Genomic DNA, 18,956 nt, shown 5'->3' with positions numbered 1-18,956 from the left:
TCTTTTTTTTTTTTTTTTCCACGTCAGACGGGTAATGTGCCGGTGTCGTAACAAGGTTTGCGGGGAGGCACATGTCACGCAGCAGCGTGAACACCCAATCATCACGCTCATGAACTACAAAAGGATCCCGTGTTTTGCTTTTTCATAGTGCTCATGGGGTTTTCATGGCATGCATACTGGTGTGTTTTGCCATTCCCTCCTCCAGTGGACCACATTCAGTACACTTCACTATGACCCGCCCATCTTGGGTGGCCCTGCACAGCATGGCTTATAGCTTCATTGCATTACAAAGCCCGTTCACCAAGACCATGCTGTGATCTATGAAGGGGCTTCTGATATGGGTGTTAAGCAGTCTAGCTTAGTGGTAAAATTGAAAGTGAAAGTCAGCTCAGTCACGTCTGTTTGCAACCCCATGGACTATACAGTAGAAGTCCATGGAATTCTCCAGGCCAGAATACTGTAGTGGGTAGCCTTTCCCTTCTGCAGGGGATTTTCCCAACCCAGGTGAACCCAGGTCTCCCGCATTATGCGTGAATTCTTGACCAGCTGAGCCACAAGGAAAGCCCAAGAGTGCTGGAGTGGGTAGGCTATCCCTTCTCCAGTGGATCTTCCCCACCCAGGAATCGAACTGGGGTCTCCTGCATTGCTGGCAGATTCTTTACCAACTGAGCTATCAGGGGTTTTTCAAGTCAGACATATCAGGTTCTTCTTGTGATCCTGGGTAATCTTCTTTGTACCCCAACTTTTCTGTCTTTGAATGGAGTTGTGGTAAGCATATATGAGTTTTATTGTCCATAAAGTGCTGTGTATAATGCATGCTGTGATATCCAGTGCTCAGTAATTGATAATTGCTCTTATTGGGAATTAGCCAACAGCTAGTGTGTTCAGGGAAGCTTGCAACTTTAAAACACTTGAAGTGTGGCCATCCTGTGACACAGGGCTGAGCCCCTGATTAAACCTGGGAAATCTCTTGGTGCAGAACTGTTTCCCAAAGAAAAGGTAGACAGTAAAGAAGGGAGCCCATTAGGTAATCAGGGGACCACACTCACCATCAGATCTGTAACTGGCTGAAACCATCACTTGCTTCAAAGGAAAGGACTGGAATGGAAGGAAGGGATCCAGCCTTCTGGCACTTTCTGACTAATCATCTGTCTAAATTGATTTCCTACTCCTTTTTTTCTTTTTATCTTTTGGATATGTAAAATACCTTCAGGTTTCAGCTGGTTCTGCTATGTCAGGTCATCAAAGATGCTCTCATGTGGAGGGCTTGTAAATGGGTAAATGGATTAGAACCTCTTTGGTAGGTCCATCTGTTCTGTCCCTACTTGAATGCCTTGGCACCAGGATTTGGAGGAAGCCAGTATAATATAGCATCTGTCCAATGGGAGCAGAGGTGAGTGGCCTAGGGTAGGTGAGTCAGTCAGAAACCAGGAAATCCTCTTATCGTGCCAGATACCTGGGCTTTCCTCAGCAGCAAGAACTGAGCAGCAAAATCTGGTGAGTCAGCGTGTCTGGGAATTAGAGTTGCCAGTCTGTGAGCATGTGGGATTTGTGTAAGTTTGGGCCTTTTGTTTCTTTCAGCATTTCAGTCTTAGAAACACAGATCTGGAAACCAGACAATCCATGTGGTATGGTGCTGTTTGTTTTGGATAATTTGGCTTGAACAGGTTGCTTCTCATGTATTCTGGTCTTCTAAGAATTAACCCCCTTGCCTTTAAAAATTATTAATAAGTTGTGCTATGACTTACTGGCTGTACTCTAAAAGCATAAAAAGGCTTCAAAAAACTTACTTGGGTCTGTCATTTTCCACACTAAAACTCTTCTGAAGGGGCTTCAGTGTGTTTTTGAAACGTAAGTGAAACTGCAAATCCAAAAAGGGCATGTATAGTCATGTCTGTCATTTATTCTTTTTGAAGGTAGAGAATGGGACACACCCTGATACTATATGATTCCAATTAACACAGGAATGATTATGGTCTTCATTTTAAACTTGTACACTCAGAACATACCCTTAGAATCCCTTTTGAAAATAACTCTGAATTTATGCAAGTATTATTTGGAGGAAGTAAAGTTTAAAGCTTCAGCTTTCCATTAAAACACCCTTTTACCCTACTGCCAGTCTCATTAGAGCTTTGAATTTGGATTGTGAAGGTCCATGACTCTAGAGCTGGTGAGACATGGGTCTGACATTGATTTGGTCCACTTTCCCTGCTATACTTCCAAGTTTCTATTAACATAATTTCAGAGGCTGCAATTATTATGCTCTGCTGTGCTGTGCTTAGTCACTCAGTTGTGTCCAACTCTTTGCAAACCCATGGACTGTAGCTTGCCAGGCTCCTCTGTCCTTGGAGATTCTCCAGGCAAGAATAGTGGAAAGAATACTGGCAAGAATACTGGGTTGCCATGCCCTTCTCCAGGGGATCTTCCCAACCCAGCACTTGCACCCAGGTATCCCGCATTGCAGATGGATTCTTTACTGTCTGAGCCACCAGGGAAGCCCAAGAATACCAGAGCAGGTAGCCTGTCCCTTCTCAAGGGGATCTTCCTAAGCCAGGAATTGAACTGGGGTCTCTGGCATTGCAGGCAGATTCTTTAGTTAGCAAAATTTTACAAGCACTAAATTTTAGATGGATTTTCTGGTAGACTAGTTGAAGGTAAGAATGAGTCTAAGTAGATAAAGTGTCTCCAGAGAAATCACTCCTTCCTAGCCAAGAAATTTCTAGCAATCTTCCTATAAAACACTTTTTAGTTAAAAATAAGTAAATCACTGTGATATTATGTATTAGTGCAGACTTCTCTTTTTCATCTATATGTTATCCTATCATTTAGAGATTGTATTTGGGTGAATCAGCCCTTCTTTTAAAATGGAGACACCTTCTTAGAAGACTAAGCCTGCAGGCCCTGTAGGGCATTCACATTTAGTGTGAACTTGACTTTCCTTCTACATACTACCTTTGTGAGAGGGGTATTTAGAGAAGAAGCTCAGCGGCTGGGACCCTTGGCATGGAATACAGTCCTGGTGGATGGCTCCCATAGGTGGATAGAGTCAGGGTGGTGGAGAAAGGGCTTGCAAATTCTTTACCTCATCTTTAGGGCATTATGAAACTATATATAGTTATTTTGGATGTGACCACTCTTTCTCCTTGTTCATCCTACTTAAAAAGAAAATCTGGGAATTTTGACATTAGAGACTAGAAATGAACCTTTAATTTGTACCTTTGGTGTTAAGACAGGTTCAGATAACTTTCTTATGTGATGGCAAATTGGCAAGACAAATTTCCTTTGGAATATTTCTGGCAAACCCATAGTCTTCCTGATACATTCTGCACATGAATTCTTTGTGATCTATGTTAACCTTAAGAATTTTAGGAATTTCCATTATTGGTTCTCCATATGTGTTATAGCCATTACATTTCCAAGGTGAAAGTGTAGGCTTATGAGGAAGGTGATGGTGAACTTGGGGTATTTCTGCTAGTTCATGGTTGACTCATTGCAAGAATGGTGTTGCACCGTGCAGTCTCTGGAGGAGAGCTTGCATACTCTGTCTTCCTGTACAGTGGTGATTGCTCTTTAATTTTCTTCTAGGTTGGCTGGCTCCTCTGGCTGATGGCATGTTGAGGCACATGGGCCAGTGGCAACGAGGGCATCCAATCCAGAGAGGGCCGCTCTAGAGGCCAGGCCACCAGCATCATGGGCCAGTGTGTCACCAAGTGTAAGAATCCCTCATCAACTCTGGGTAGCAAGAATGGAGACCGTGACCCCAGCAGCAAGTCACATGGTAGGCGGAGTGCAAGCCACCGTGAGGAACAGCTGCCAGCCTGTGGCAAGCCAGGTGGAGATATCCTTGTCAATGGGACCAAGAAGGCAGAGGCTGCTACTGAGGCCTGCCAGCTGCCAACATCCTCTGGAGATGCTGGGAGGGAGCCCAAGTCAAATGCCGAGGAGTCTTCTTTGCAGAGGTTGGAAGAACTATTCAGGCGCTATAAGGATGAACGGGAGGATGCAATTTTGGAGGAAGGCATGGAGCGCTTTTGCAATGATCTATGTGTGGACCCCACGGAATTTCGAGTGCTGCTTTTGGCTTGGAAGTTCCAGGCTGCTACCATGTGCAAATTTACCAGGTTAGTCACAAATACTTGGTGTCACCAGGTGAACAGAGGAGGAAAGAGAGCACCATTGAGCAGTGGTGCCCAGCTAGGATAGAAGTGGGCACCAACGATCCTTGCCTGAAGTTGTAAATCCATGTTGCCAAGCTGCTGTCCCACCCCACTGCTATTTCAGACTTTTATCTTTTCTTTCACTCCTTTTGTCAATTCACTTACTTCCTTACTCAGGGTTTATTGTTCACCTATCATGTGTCAGGCACTGAGTGCCACTGGGGACGTGCTTTAGTCACTGTATGAAGCTTGTTTCCCCTTTTAGCTCTCCGAACAATACCCTTAGCCACCCCATGTGCCAGTAAGGACAACTGGCCCCAGTTATCAGCTAGTGTGTGTGTGCACAGTCACTCAGTCATGTCCAACTCTTTCTGACCCTGTGGACCATAGCCTGCCAGGCTCTTCTGTCGGTGGTATTTTCTGGGTAAGAATACTGGACTGTGTTGCCATTTCCTCCTCCAGGGGATCTTCGCAACCCAGGGATCGAACCCATATCTCTTGCGTTGGCAGGCTGATTCTTTACCACTGAGCCACCTGGGAAGTCCTGTCAACCTGTAGTTATGTCCATTGTTATGATCATGCATCCTGATAGAGATTATTTGTGGGAGACAACATGGCAGGGTCACTGCAAAGTGTGGTTTGCAGAGCACTGGATTATAAGTAAGAAGAATTGACTTTGAGAACCCCTAGATAAAACTTGTAGTCCCTGGGTAGGTTACTCAGCAGATCTCAGATGTTCTATCTTCAGAACATACAGAATCTTGAAGAACATGATCAGTGTGAGACCATGTTGTAAGCCAGAAGTGTTAGATAGAGATGTTAAAAAATATGCATACAACTTTTGCTTTTTAGTAACAGAACTTTGATCCCTAGTGGCAGTTTCCCCAGGTTCATCCAGAATCTTTGGACTCCAAAAATTTTCCTTGGCAGTAACCAAAAATATTCCCAAAACAAACAACCCCTATAGAATCAAAAGGAAAACAGGAAGACTCCCTCCCCATCTCCAAGGAAAGTCTACAGCTTAATCACTATTGTAGAATGAAAAACAGCACAGAGCAGGAGACTTTGAGTTTAGCTTTAGAAAAATGAATATATGAATGAATGAACTATTATCAGCTGCCTGGCACTATTAGAAGTTGATATAATAACTTGTTTAGTTAAACCCTATGAAGTAAGGTAGTATTCTCACCATTTGGCAGATGAAATAGGATCGCAATTAGTAGAGGAGTTGGAGTTCAAATCCTGACAGCCTCATAGTTATGCTCTTAATTATGATACTGTATCGCCTCTCAGTAAATGATATCATTTGCAATTATTAATTGTGCCCCTCCTTCCTGTTGCAGGAAGGAATTTTTTGATGGCTGCAAAGCAATAAGTGCAGACAGCATTGATGGGATCTGTGCACGGTTCCCTAGCCTCTTAACAGAAGCCAAACAAGAGGATAAATTCAAGGATCTCTACCGGTTTACATTTCAGTTTGGCCTGGACTCTGAAGAAGGGCAGCGGTCACTGCATCGAGAAATAGCCATTGCCCTGTGGAAACTCGTCTTTACCCAGAACAATCCTCCGGTATTGGACCAGTGGCTAAACTTCCTAACAGAGAACCCCTCGGGGATCAAGGGCATCTCCAGGGACACTTGGAATATGTTCCTTAACTTCACTCAGGTGATTGGCCCTGACCTCAGCAACTACAGCGAAGATGAGGCCTGGCCAAGTCTCTTCGATACCTTTGTGGAGTGGGAAATGGAGCGAAGGAAAAGAGAAGGGGAAGGGAGAGGTGCACTCAGCTCAGGGCCCGAGGGCTTGTGTCCCGAGGAGCAGACTTAGTGGCTCTGTCTCAGGAGCAGCAGCAAGGATCTGCCTGCTGCCCTGCAGTCAACCAAGGAATTGGACCTTTCTGGAAATTACTGAAGATCCGGATATTTTCTACTTTACACCTTTCTCTGCCTTGTATCTGAAAGGGCTCTAAAATGCTGTATCCTGTTTTAGGCACTTTCTTCACTTTTGGTTATTTTGGTTATTTCCCTTTTTTGGGGAGGGGTCCCCCAAAATATTTGAACCTGGCTACATGTTGTATATTTTTTTTTTGAAGCCTTCAGATAGAATAAGCCTGCCACTTCTTGCACAAGTTAGATTTTTTTTTTTTTTTTGGTGGGGGAGGGTGTAGAGCAGGTAGTAGGGAATGGGACAGTTAGGTTGAATTATCATTATAAAATGATAGTGCCAGATCTCAGTTTTGCATATTCTTGTTTTTCAGGGCAGGTCTGTACTGTGTGTAGTGCTGTTTACATGGTTGAATTTAGGTTGTAATAATTACTTTTAAAGATTTACACAGAGTTGAATTTTGAATTAGCAGTGTTAACTGTTAACCACATTGCATTAATTCCCAGGCGATTTAAAGTTCTTGGAGAGCCAAGGCCGGCCAAGAGCGTTTGTAGTCTGGTGACGACCCCCTTTTAAGCTAATTTATCTGAAACTCTTTATTTTTCTCACTTCTTGCTCATTCCTTCTTTGACCTATTGCATTTCATGTTGAGTTTATCCATCAACATGCTACACCTGTCAGTCAAGTGAGCAGTTTTGTTAGAACACATTGTACTGAGAACCACTTAAGCATTGAATGCAGAGAAAGCAGTGCTACCTCAGTTTTGCTGGAAGTAGACTTTGATAGTTTTCTTTCTTTGATGAATTTTCTGTATTTTCATGTTGTAAGTGGAAATACGTTTTTTGTTGTTTTTTTTTTTTTTCATTTGCTTTGGAGCCAAAGTTTCTGTTCCTGGTGGTCGGAAAACTGTGCCTGCCGGCCAACTGACTTGAAGGAAAACTGTGGTATGGAGCTCTGCTTGAATTTTGTTGTTTTTTTTTTTTTCCTTGAGTATCATCAGCTTACTTGTCTGGCAAGTGCAGGAGCCTGGGGTTGGCCTGAACTCTGCCAAACAAATACATAAGTGTATTTAATAGTTAAATGTGTGCCCTTTCCCTTCTTGCTGCACCTGTGTTATCACTTAACCCCCAGAAGTTATTTATTTTCTTCTTTGTTAATGTCAGGCTTATTTGGGGTAATGTGATGACTATTTAGGTTTACATGACCCTCCTCACCTTATCCTACCCCCAAGTATGTATATATACATATATATGTATATATTTTACCTATATAATATATATATATATATACACATATATGTATCTATATTCCTTTGTTTCTTTGCCTGCTAAAACTAGCTATAAAAGGGAGCTGCCTTCAATATACAAAGTATAAGAGTGTCAGGGAGAATCATAGTGAAGGCTTTTGAATCTGAACTTAGATCATTTTCATTAAAGATGAATTTTCTCAGTCCTTTCCTCACAAAAGGGAGTCCCAGTTCCCTAGACACCTCCACGTGCTTGCTCTGTAAGGCCAGCTTAGGCTAAACTGCCACACAGGAGCTGACTGGTCCTACCTGGTTTTAGTAGAGGGTCCTCTTATTTTTCCATTAAAAAACAATGTCTTCATAAAACTGTACTGGAAGGATGGATGGCAGGAACTTGTACCGTTCAGCTTCCAATACTTTGGAACAGATTGAAAAGGGAATTTTTAAATAAAAATTTATAAAAATATTTATACTCTTGAGGCAGTGAGAGTTTGTCTATTAAATATTTGGAGTTTCCTCCCTCAACTTACCCCCCATCTCCCTCCCAGGTATATGTTTCTTAGCCTGGGCAGGAATTGCTTATTTTGAGTTCTTTTATTACTAACCTATGGCTCTGGGCTCCCATCTTTACAAAGATGATTTAAGGAGCTTCTGCAGTCAATGCTTTTGTAAAATTGGTATTGTCATAGGGAACATATATATATTTTTTAATCCGAACCCTGAGAGTTGCCCCCTTTACAGGAGTGGATGGGAAACTAAAGTCAGCCACAGTAGTTCGCAATACTGCTGGAAAGGTCCCAGTCCAGATATCTGGCTTTGTTCTAGCCTAAGACACAGATCCTTGTAGACAGTTTCTAAGGGTCTTAGCAGGTTCTGTGGGCTCAGTTGAAGTCAAGGTACCTAGGCTGAGGTATTGAGACTGCCATCTCATCCAAGTCAATTTACAACCCCATTTTTCCTCAGTTCTGGATTGGGCAGAGGTTAAGGTTAAAACCTTAACCTAGCAAGCTGCTTCTAGCCAGGTAAAGCTTTTTCTGTCTCAGATCAGAAGGGTGTATGGAGAGGACACAAAGTGCTGAGTATCTTAAGGACTCTGGAGGAACTGGATTCCTTCCCCAGCCTACAAGAAAGCATTCCATGCATTAGGTGTGCTATGATGGATTTTTAAAAAAAACACTCAGCTTCCTCATCAACAAAGAGCCATTTAAATATTTTTGGTTATATATTTAATGGTCTGTTTGTTAACAAATGCAAATTAGAAACGTGAAAAGGGAGTGGTTAGGGAGGGACTTAGTTTCCTTCCAAGTTTGAGTCTTTGATGCAAAGAATTCAAGCTTATGCAGTCACGTGGACCAATGCTTGACTTTCTCGTGGCTATAGGAAAAGCAGTTTTCTGCAGAGGAATCCAAGATGGAGTGTGTGTGTAGGGTTTGCAGTTACACTTCTGGGAAATGAGAGGTTGCTGTTCTTCACCTATAGATAGGTTTGCTGCTTAATGAGTGAGCAGTAATTGTGTTGAAGAGGTCAATGCATGCCCCTCAGGTAAGCCAGTGCACACTTCACTTTAAACAATAGGACACCAGAGTGATGTGGTGGTGGTTGGTCAGGGGCAGGATGTGGATGCTATTTAGAAAACAGGCAAATACCAGAGCGACTAAAACAAACGGGGTGTGTTGGGTAGTTGTTTTTTGGCAGTAGTTTTGTGTGTGAGCTTCTACGGTATTTCTTTAGCAGTTGATTAGAAAGCAATATGAGATGAAGTGTGCTTCACTGCATTGCTCTTCCCCTATACCTGCCAAATGTGAATGTATCCTCCTTAACCCTGCCTCCTGTAATGAAACTTTGCTGTACTTAGCCTCAGCAGTTCTCCCTGCCAGATGTGCTCACATGTGTGAGTTTGGTTCAAGATTCCATTTCTACCCTTCTGGTAAGAAAAAAATGTAGAGCTAGGTAGAGATCCAAATTTCAGCCAAGCCCTCAGGTTCAAGGAAATCCAACAGAAAATGTACAAGGCAGTGTTTTCAATATTAAACTTTCCTAAGGAAGGCACAAACTAGTCTTCTTGGAGAGGAAGAAAGGATTAAGCCACACATTTATTAGTGGGTCTTAAAACAGTATGGAAATTCAGTTCTCAGTGCTGGAGCCTGCAGGGTGTGGGACTCCACGGTTCATGTGATGGCTGCATATAGTATACTACACCAAACTGTATTAAATAGTGATGGGAAATTACTTAGAGAAAGATCTGGTATAAAAGTTTAAAAACCAAAACATCTGTATTTTGGGCCATGTTTGGTTTGCATTGAAAGTAAAGTCTTCAGTGCAGTGAGCCCCAAAGGTATAAAGGCTGGAAGAAAGCTGCTGCTAGGTTTGTTTTGCTGTAGTAGCCCACTTTGCCACTCTTCTTGTGTGTCTGTTTGGTTAGTGATGACCTGAACATCTTGTTAACTGCCTAACTGACAAAGGTCTTCCCTGGGGGATTCAGAGTATCTTGTTTAAATGTGTGCGTGTGTGCTAATTCACTTCAGTCATATCCGACTCTGTGTGGCCCTGTGGACTGTAGCCAGCGAGGCTCCTCTGTCCATGGGATTCTCCAGGCAAGAATACTGGAGTGAGTTGCCATGCCCTCATCCAGGAGATCTTCCCAAACCAGGGATTGAACTGGCGTCTCTTATGTCTCCTGCATTGGCAGGTGGATTCTATACCACTAGCACTACCTGGGAAGCCCTTGTTTAAACAAGATGGACTAAAAGGACTATTAAGTTATTAAAGTGTTAATTGGGACTCATTTGAGAACATGTAACATTGATCCTCCTCTTACTCCACAGTTTTCTGAATCATATAGAGGGGTTTCCCGCCCACTCCCCATTCAGAGTTTACACCTTTGTTAAGTTGTAATCATTAGCATTTATCCAGGTTAACCTTGACTAGCACTGCCTTACATTGAGGATCTGCAGGTGTTTTTCCTCACTGAAAAACAAAATTGAGTAACCATCAGATTCTGTTTCTGATTCAGGTGCTGGAGTTATCACATCCTTCTCCCTATTCCTCTCTTTGAAAACTGAGCCTGCTCTTCTACCACCCACCTTCCCTACAACTTTCAACATAAATCTTGCATATTGCCAAAGGAAGCCATTCAGCAGCTGCTGTGGTTTTTTCCCCCAACACATTTATTCTGGGAGAAGTGTCTTCCTTCTGACCCTGGTCCTAGCCCCTTGAGTCTGTTATTAATTGCTCTTACCTGTTGCACTAATGAATATGATTCTAGGTTTCAAAGGAGGGATTTGAAGCAATAGGCAAATGGGGCTTGGATAAACTCGTCCTACAAATAAGATACCCTGCCTTATCCCGCTGAGGTGATGAGTCCACTGCTCATGTGACCCTCCACCTTTGTGGATTCCTCTTGGTTTGTGACCAGCGTGTCTGTTTCTTGAAGTTGTACAAACTTGTTGACAAAAGTCAATACTTTGATTTGTATTCTCTGCACTGTTGCACTCTCCAAATGGCTCCTTGAATATTTTTATTAACTTGTTACACACATTATTGTCTACTTTTTTATTTGGAAGGTAATCTGCTGTTGGACTTAATAAATTTGTTTACTTGACTAATGACAGTTCTGCAAGAAACAAAAAACCACCCCCCAAACAAAGAGATATCTGTGACTTCATTCTGGGGTGAGCTTTACCCACCAGGAGCCTCTTCCAACATAATGGATGGCAAATCCTGTGCTTTGGAAAACCGTCCAGATCATACAGGATCCCCAGCTACATATATGGATGTTGATCTCCCACTCACCAAGTTTAATGGCTTTTCAAGTCCCAGTACTTACAGGCAAGAAGCAAATGCGCCCTCACAGGGCCACTACCTAAACTGTCTTACCAACTGATGTGGATTCCCATGAAGAATAAAAAGTGAATTAGAACTCTTAATAGTTGGCTCCTATATCTACTAGGTTGGCAGTGATTAAGGCAAAGGAGGCAAGCTGAAAACTGTTAGGTGCTACTGTTCTGTGATCTTTGGCAAGTTAGTGAAATTCTGAGTTTCCTTTTAGTCATCTATAAAATCAAGAGAGACGGTTATTTCTATCAATGTTAGGATTTAAAAGAACATCCATGATTTATAAAGCATCTAAGACACAAAGTTTAAGGTTTCCAAAGGCTGTTAGGTAATGCAGGGAATCCAGATATTAGGAGGATTGGAATGGTCACATGACCTTTCAAAAGTCACTGCCTCTCTCGGGGACTCAACTTCCCTATGCCAAATTGGGAGGATGGTGGGCTTAGAATAACATGGTCCCTAATGGCTCCCTCTGGCTCTTACACTCTAGAAGTCTAACTGTAGTAGACCTTGTTGTTTAGTCACTAAGTCATGTCTGACTTTTGCGACCCCATGGACTGTAGCCTGCCAGGCTCCTCTGTCCATGGGATTTCCCAGGCAAGAATACTGGAGTGGGTTGCCATTTTCTTCTCCAGTGGATATTCCCAACCTAGGGATTGAAACTGTGTCTCCTGCATTGATGGGTGGATTCTGGACCACTGAGCCATCAGGAAATCTAGGGGATGACATTTTCCTCACTTAAAAAATGGACTTATTTTGTCAGTTGGCTCTTGAACTTGTGTCTTCTTTGGCTTCTTGAGTTAAAGAGCCCAATCAGGGCCTTACAAATAAGAGGTATGGGAAATAATAAAGTGAAGATTACTGATTTGGGTGCTTGTATAGAATACGGGACCATTTATTCAAAGTGTTGTCATGGTGCTATATGGCTAAAAACCAATTTTTGACTAGATACGGGATAAGCAACTAATACTATTACCAGATAAGTATGTGGAATGGTATACTGAAAGTAGTTCTGAGGGTTCAGAGTACTGTAGTCAACTAACTCAGCACTGGCCTCTTCCTTCCCCTCAAATCCAGCTGCCAAAGTACATGGCTGGGTTAGCTTTGGAAGTCATTCTCTAACTCTGGATTTTGACCTAGACCCTAAAGGGTTACTCTGCCTGGGAAGTTAAGGCAAGGGAGCCAGCCTAACCTCTCCCACCTCCTTTGCTATTACTTCCAAGGATGCCCTCTCTTATGAAAGCTATAAGGCTCTTCTATTACATTCTTCCTATGTAATATTCCTTGATTCTCTTCTTAGCTTGTGGGATGCTGGGAAAGTTAGTGAAATATGGCAGCAATGCAGTCAGCAGCAGAGCATCTAACGCTAATGTTTTGTAATCCGTGCTGATGAGGACTCTGGGCCCATGTTTATCTGGGGTGTTGCTGCTGAGAATGTGAGTGTATTACAATACAGAGCTACAAAATAATATGGTACTAGTGTGAGACAGGACAAAAGACACAGACATAAGGCTCTTGAATACACAGACTACAATAAAGCCTCCTTTACTGTGTAAGTAAAGATGAGTAATTGGATAAAATATAAATATTTGGTGAAAAGTTATGCCAAAGTAAGTTCTAGGAGGAATAAAGGTATATGTGTAAAAAAATCATTTAAAAAATATGTAATATAATCAGTGGATATTAAATTTTTATCTCTGGATCAGTCAAGACTTTTTACGCATAAAAGCAAATAGAACAATATCATTATAGACAAGAAGAGACTTCTAAAACTCTTAAAAAACTAGAAACATTTTTGCAATAATTGACAAATGAACACTACATTTGTAGAGAGAACTTAAAAATTCAGAATGGAAAATTCATTATGGAAAAGACAACAGAAACATGGGCAAAGGATATGGACAACTCTAAAGAAAAACAATTGGCCAAAAGCTTCTGGAAAAAATAGTAGATGACAATCTAAAGGGTATTTGAATAAATAGATTTTAAGTCCTAAATTAAACCTAAAATGAAAAACTTTTAAATCTATCAAATTGACAGAGATTTGAAAAAATGCTAGCAAGGTAAAAACTTTTCTGGAATTAAAAAAAACCTTCAGTAGTTCATACTCTTCAGCCCAATTAAATTCACTTCTAGGAATTTTTCCTCAAGAAATAATTATCTGCCAAAGATGTGCAAGGATATAATTGGCAGCATCATTTGGGGATAACTTGGGACTGGTTTAGAAATTATGGCACACATCAGAATGTTGGAATATTATGCAGCTATTACTGCTTTTGAATAGTGGAAAATGCATGATAGAAGATTGTAAAATAGTGGTCTGGTGGGATTAGGTATGATTTTAACTTCTGGATTTTTCAAGTTTCCATTAATGGGTTTCCTTCATAACAGAGATGAGAATTTACAAAATGGGGGACAGAAGGAAATGAAAGTAACATGGCTGAGTGTTTTACTAAACAACCCCATATGGGTGAGGAGGCTAGAAAGTTTGGGAGTAGTATGTTCAAAGCCTAAACCAAGTATTCTGTGAAAATCCTTCAAGTTGCTTTTTTTCCCCCAAATGAGAAGTTGCTTCTCTAGCAGCTGCCTTGGCAGCTCAGCAGTGGCTGCCTAGAAGGGTGTGGGAGGAAAAATGTACAAACGCACTTATGAATGGAATGTGTTTTGCAAGAGGCCAAGTTGGCAGCTTTGGCTTCCAAAAGGTGGGAGCATCAGAAAGAACAATGTGTGCAGACTGGAGCCTCAAGAGACTTTATGGTCTGGGCCTATCTCTGCAGAGTTCTAGAGTTGGGGGCCCATGGGGAAACTTCACCCCACCCATCAAGAAAAAGGAAAGCCTTGGCTGCCCCTAGGAGCAAAGGGAGTGCTCTTGGCACGGGGAGCCTTGATCTGTTCTGTGAGTCTGCAGTTCAAAGATGATTCTCAATAAAATGTAGGGTTTCCCTAATTTAATTCTCATAACCACCTTATTAGGTAGGTAATTATGTTGGCATCTTTAAAATGAGGAAACAGCGTTCCCTGGTGGTCTAGTGGTTAATATTTTGCACTTTCATTGCTGTAGCCTGGGTTCAATCCCTGGTCAACCCTGTTTGGGGAACTGTCAAGGTGTGTGCTGTGGCCAAAATGAAAAAAAATTTTAAATGAGGAAACAGGCTCAGAGAGGGAAAATAACTCATAACACATTCCACTAAGTCATTTTTCACAAACTGAATCTTTGAATATTCATATCCTTAAAAGTAGATACATCCTCATTTTACAGAGCTGTAGGAATGGGCTCAAACAAGGTTAAGTGACTGGCCCAGCAGCAGAGCTGAAGTGCCAACCTTCATGCAGACATTTATTTTGTGTCTCAGGACTGGAGTCTCAAGAGGTAAACAGCAGCTAAACTCCCACAGCTTTGGAGTTCTGCAGTAGGAAAGAATCCAGCAACACTGTTTCAAGATGTTCTCAAGGCCTTGCAGCTGAGGTCAGCAGTCCACCTAGGGAATTTACAAGGGAACTTCAAATGGTAGTATCTCAATCCAAAATCAAGCTCTTCAGTTCTAGCTTCTGGTTCCCAACTTTCAAATCTTGTGGAAGTTGCATTTAAAGGATTAAACACGGACTCAAATGCCCAAGCAATTTTAAGTAAATTGTACTTAAGTAAGTAAGTAAGTAAGTAAGTAATTGTAAGTAAACCAATTTTAAGTAAATTATTTTTTTCTGATTACAAAACAAATATGTGCTGATTTTAAAAAACAAACCAGCCTACTTTCAGAAAAGCATTTGGTAAAACTGAATCTGCCAGTCCCACCAGCCAGAGATAAAAACTGTTCATATTTTGCCATATAGCCTTCCAGGTTTTGTTCCAAGCCTATGCATATCTTTTTTCTACTCAACTATACAGAGTATTCTGTAACTCTCCATGCATTATACAACCTATGATATACTATGAATGCATAATCTCATCTTCACAACAATCCTGTAAGATGTATACCATTGTTATGTACCAAGCACAGAGGTGTTAAATAATTTATTCAGGTTCACACAACTAAAAGTAGGAAAGCTGGAATTCACAGTCAGGTAGTCTGGATCCAGAGGTCTGCTGCTGCTTGTAGATCTTTCACTAAATTTTATTTACACACACACATAATTTTTAAAGAATAGAATTCCACCAAATAACCCTTTAGCATATCCTCCATACATGTTTTTGAGAAACTATCTTGTTACTGTAGGATAATACTCTAGGAGTAGAACTGCTGGGTCCCAGGGTAGGGAGCAATTTACAGAGCTTTTTGGAATGATACATACTGCTTGACAGATTAGTTCATCTTTCCAGAAGGGCAGCTAGTATCAGCTATCAGTTTTGGAACTGTGTGTGCCTGTGCCCATGTCCTTTCCAACACAGAATGTTGATAATTTGAAAGTTAATTTTTTAAAAAGCAAAGGTTTTTTCAACTGAAATTGAAGCTTCTAAGTTAGGACTGCTGGTGTTGGAGGCACCTACTGGTAAAGGGTAACACTGCAGTCACTCTGGAAGGAAGCGTTCCTAAAAACTGAACTGAAAGAGGGTTTCCTGGGTTGGTAAAAGCTAAGAGCCTTCTATTTTCCTCTGTGGACCTGCCAGATTTTCAGTCAGCCTTTTTCTTTCAATTTTATAACAGTCATTCAATAGAAGGTAGTTTGCCTTACAGAAATTTGCTTCACAGATGTTACAACTTTGACAAACCACATACTGTCTGGGTTTTCTCTTCCTGGTTTCCTTACTTATATACAGTATACCATTTAATAGGAGTGCTACATGAAATAAGCACCTGCTAGAATACTTGTATACAAACCCACTGACACCAAAGAAAGTACAAACTGGTAGCCTCCCCTCACTCTTAAGATGAGGTTTGAATTTTAGGTATTTATTGAAAATTTGTACATGCCATATAAATGGACTAGACTATCTGCTATATAGAGAGGTCTGGCAGCCTGTGGAGTGCCTGCAGCCTGACCACATTTTCTGCCATTGCCCACAAGGGATTAAGAAATGACACCTGGAAAGTGGTGGGCAGACTCACAAACACATATTTGGAGTGGTGCTTTCCTCTTCATCTTTTATTCCCATCAGTCCTAGGCCAGAGAGTGATCCATGAGTGCTGTAATGGAGGAGGAGTAGACAGTTAACCATTCATTCAACCCTGTTGACAAAAAGTAAGGTAAAGGAGAAACGGTTTTTTTGTATGTGTGTGTGCCATGGGGGTGAGGGTCAGGTAGGTAGACAGCCTATGGAAAGGTGCCTGCTGAAAATAGTTCAGTGGAAAGAATACTGACTAGTCCCAGATGCCCAGAATCAAATCACTGCTCTGCCACTTAACAGATGTGAGGCACATCTCAACTAAGGGTGAATGATCTCAAACTCAGTTTCTTCAATGATAAAGAAATATTAAATATTTAAATTACTATCTCACGAGGCTTTGGGAAGGAATGTAGACTCTAACAGCTAATATTAATGTCGATGGAGCACTTACTGCAAGTCAAGCAGTAAGAACTGTAGATGTGTCCTCGTTTACTCCTCCCAAACAGCTTACGTACCTTGAGTAGGTACTGCTGTAGGTAACAACAGTCTGTCATCAGAATCCTTTTAAAACTGCTGTTAGAATGTTGTTTTGCTAAAACTACTGTAGCACCTAACACATGCCAGGCACTGTTTAAAAACTTTATGTTAACTTTTAATTATGTTGTGAAACACCTAGCACATTGCATAGAATTTAGAAGCCACCTGATATATTTTAGTTTCCTACGACATCATAGTGAATACTCATGGAATTGGGTGAGGGGCTGAGGTGCTCTCCAAGGCGGAGGAGGCAGAAATGAGCAAAGACAAACACAGAATCTGTCTCCACCTAATGTCTGAACTAAGCTAACAAGCCACAGGCCTTTTGGGTATGGAGAACTGGAGTTCTGAGTACTGGAGAGCGGCTCTGGAATTAAAGACAATCATAATTCAAACACAGTAAAGAATCTGCCTGCAATGCAGGAGACCAGGGTTCGATCGCTGGGTTGGGAGAACGGAATGGCAACCCACTCCAGTAATCTTGCCTGGAGAATCCCATGGACTGAGAAGCCTGGTGGTCTCTAGTCCATGGGGTCACAAAGAGTCAGACATGACTGAACAAGTAACCGTTCACACTTCATAATTCAAGTATTAATTGTGCACTTACTAGCTGTATGACCTTAGGCAAGTTGCCTAACCTGAGCCTTTTCCTCATCTTATTAAAATGGAGATGCAATAACCTTAACCAAAACTGCATGTAAAACACTTAGCAGTACTTTGACATTTATTAAGGGTTTGATGAATTGCAGTAATTATTAAGAGCTGAGTCAAGCTCCCAGCATGAGGGAAAACCTTCTACTCTCCTTGCTACTCCTTCCTGAGCCACTTTTACTCTTTCCCAAATGTTATCTGCTGGCATCATGGAGACACTGCACAGAAGAGGCCAAAAGCAGTCAGTCACACAGAAGGCTTATAGCTTGGGGAAATAACATGCTCCTGCTGCTGGCTACAGATCATTATGACTACAGAAATGAGAGTGTAACTTTTGAAACAAAGGACTAACATCAGGTTTTGTTACTACAGGATTTGCTTTTTCCAGTTTTCTCCTGACTTGTCAAACATGCCTTTGGGACCTTTGCCTCAGTCAGAACTTAAGCTTTTTTGCTCCCTGACTCAATGTTCCCGCCTCTTAAGCCTTCATCCCCTGAGAACATCCCAACCACTTCTAGAAGAAGGAAGCTTTGACCCTCTCTTGCTTAATTTACCTATACAATGGGGGTAGAATACTTACAAGCTAAGTATTCTACTTGGTACATGAAGACTTGCCTATTTTACCTCAACCTCCATAGAACTAGGTCCAGGCAAGTTCAAGTTTGCCCCTTTTAGAGACCACACTGTTAACCAAAAAGCATTTTTTTTCTTTGGCAATTTTGGGTCACTTTTTTAACCTCTTACTATTAAGTCTACCTATAAGCCTGTTTCAAGTGTATCAGTCCAAGATTTTTTTTTTATTTTTATTTTGCTGTAAACACCTAGTAATTATTTCTGTTTCTCAGAGACAGTAATTCTCATAAGCTGCCCAGCAGGTAGCCTGTTTCACTAGTAGCCCTAATACATATTATAAGAATTTTATGACAGGAAATTAACTTCTGATCCAGGATTCAAAGCCTGAGGCATTCATGTTTCACCACCTGGAACCCTAGGCCTGTGAAATAATCCTAGAATGTCAGAATTTTAAGGGACTTATTAGAAATAATACAGTCTAGTGATTTTCAAACTGCTTATTTCAAAAGAGCCACTGCCCTCTTTCCCTCCTCCCCCAGTACACATGTTCATTCATATACCTACTCACCCATTTCAGAACTGTTCATCTTTATGCCTCAGTAAAGATTTAACATCAAAATTTTTCTCTTTAATAAAGGGTTTTATAGTTTAAAGAACTGATTCCTGGTGGCTCAGTGGTAAAGAATCTGCTTGGAATGCGGAAGACTCGGGTTCGCTCCCCAGGTCGGGAAGATCCCCTTGAGAAGGGAATGGCAACCCACTCCCGTATTCTTGCCTGGGAAATTACATGAAGCCTGGTGGGCTACAGGTCTATGGGGCTGCAAAGAGCCAGACATGACTGAGCTATTAACACTTTCATTTTTATAGTTTAAAGTATTTGAAAATTACTGATTTATTTTAAATCCCTTATCTTACCAAAGGGAAATAGATCCATAATGGGAAGGTGGCTTGGCCACTACTTGTCAGAAAAGTTAAGTGATACAGCTGGCACTAGACCCAGAGTCCTGCTCCACTACTCCTCAGGCTTAGA

At 41.5% G+C, this 18,956-nt stretch overlaps 2 protein-coding genes and 1 non-coding gene across 17 annotated transcripts in view; 1 reads left to right on the top strand and 2 right to left on the bottom strand.

The window, feature by feature from the left end:
* The window catches only part of DCUN1D3 (defective in cullin neddylation 1 domain containing 3), a 63,770-nt gene extending 45,191 nt beyond the window's left edge, over positions 1-18,579 (top strand). For all 14 annotated transcript variants that reach the window (XM_060405805.1, XM_060405804.1, XM_027961572.3 and 11 more), the window contains 2 exons: positions 3,586-4,121; positions 5,501-18,579. In XM_060405805.1, the coding sequence (XP_060261788.1) occupies positions 3,691-4,121; positions 5,501-5,984 (915 nt within the window). In that variant the 5' untranslated portion in view covers positions 3,586-3,690 and the 3' untranslated portion in view covers positions 5,985-18,579. The remainder of the gene's footprint in view (positions 1-3,585; positions 4,122-5,500) is intronic.
* On the bottom strand, positions 22-126 carry LOC114110710 (small nucleolar RNA U13). Its single transcript, XR_003586951.1, has one exon. It is a non-coding gene; the product is annotated as a small nucleolar RNA U13 (small nucleolar RNA).
* Positions 14,317-18,956, bottom strand: part of REXO5 (RNA exonuclease 5) — a 60,302-nt gene continuing 55,662 nt past the window's right edge. For both annotated transcript variants that reach the window (XM_004020820.6, XM_012104209.4), the window contains exons 19-20: positions 16,167-16,244; positions 14,317-14,600 (exon numbers count right to left, since the gene is read on the bottom strand). In XM_004020820.6, coding sequence (XP_004020869.3) covers positions 14,558-14,600; positions 16,167-16,244 — 121 coding nt within the window. In that variant the 3' untranslated portion in view covers positions 14,317-14,557. The remainder of the gene's footprint in view (positions 14,601-16,166; positions 16,245-18,956) is intronic.

The sequence above is a fragment of the Ovis aries genome, chromosome 24 (assembly GCF_016772045.2).
Source record: "Ovis aries strain OAR_USU_Benz2616 breed Rambouillet chromosome 24, ARS-UI_Ramb_v3.0, whole genome shotgun sequence".
Taxonomy (NCBI): domain Eukaryota; kingdom Metazoa; phylum Chordata; class Mammalia; order Artiodactyla; family Bovidae; genus Ovis; species Ovis aries.
This window is presented reverse-complemented; position numbering and strand designations above follow the sequence as displayed.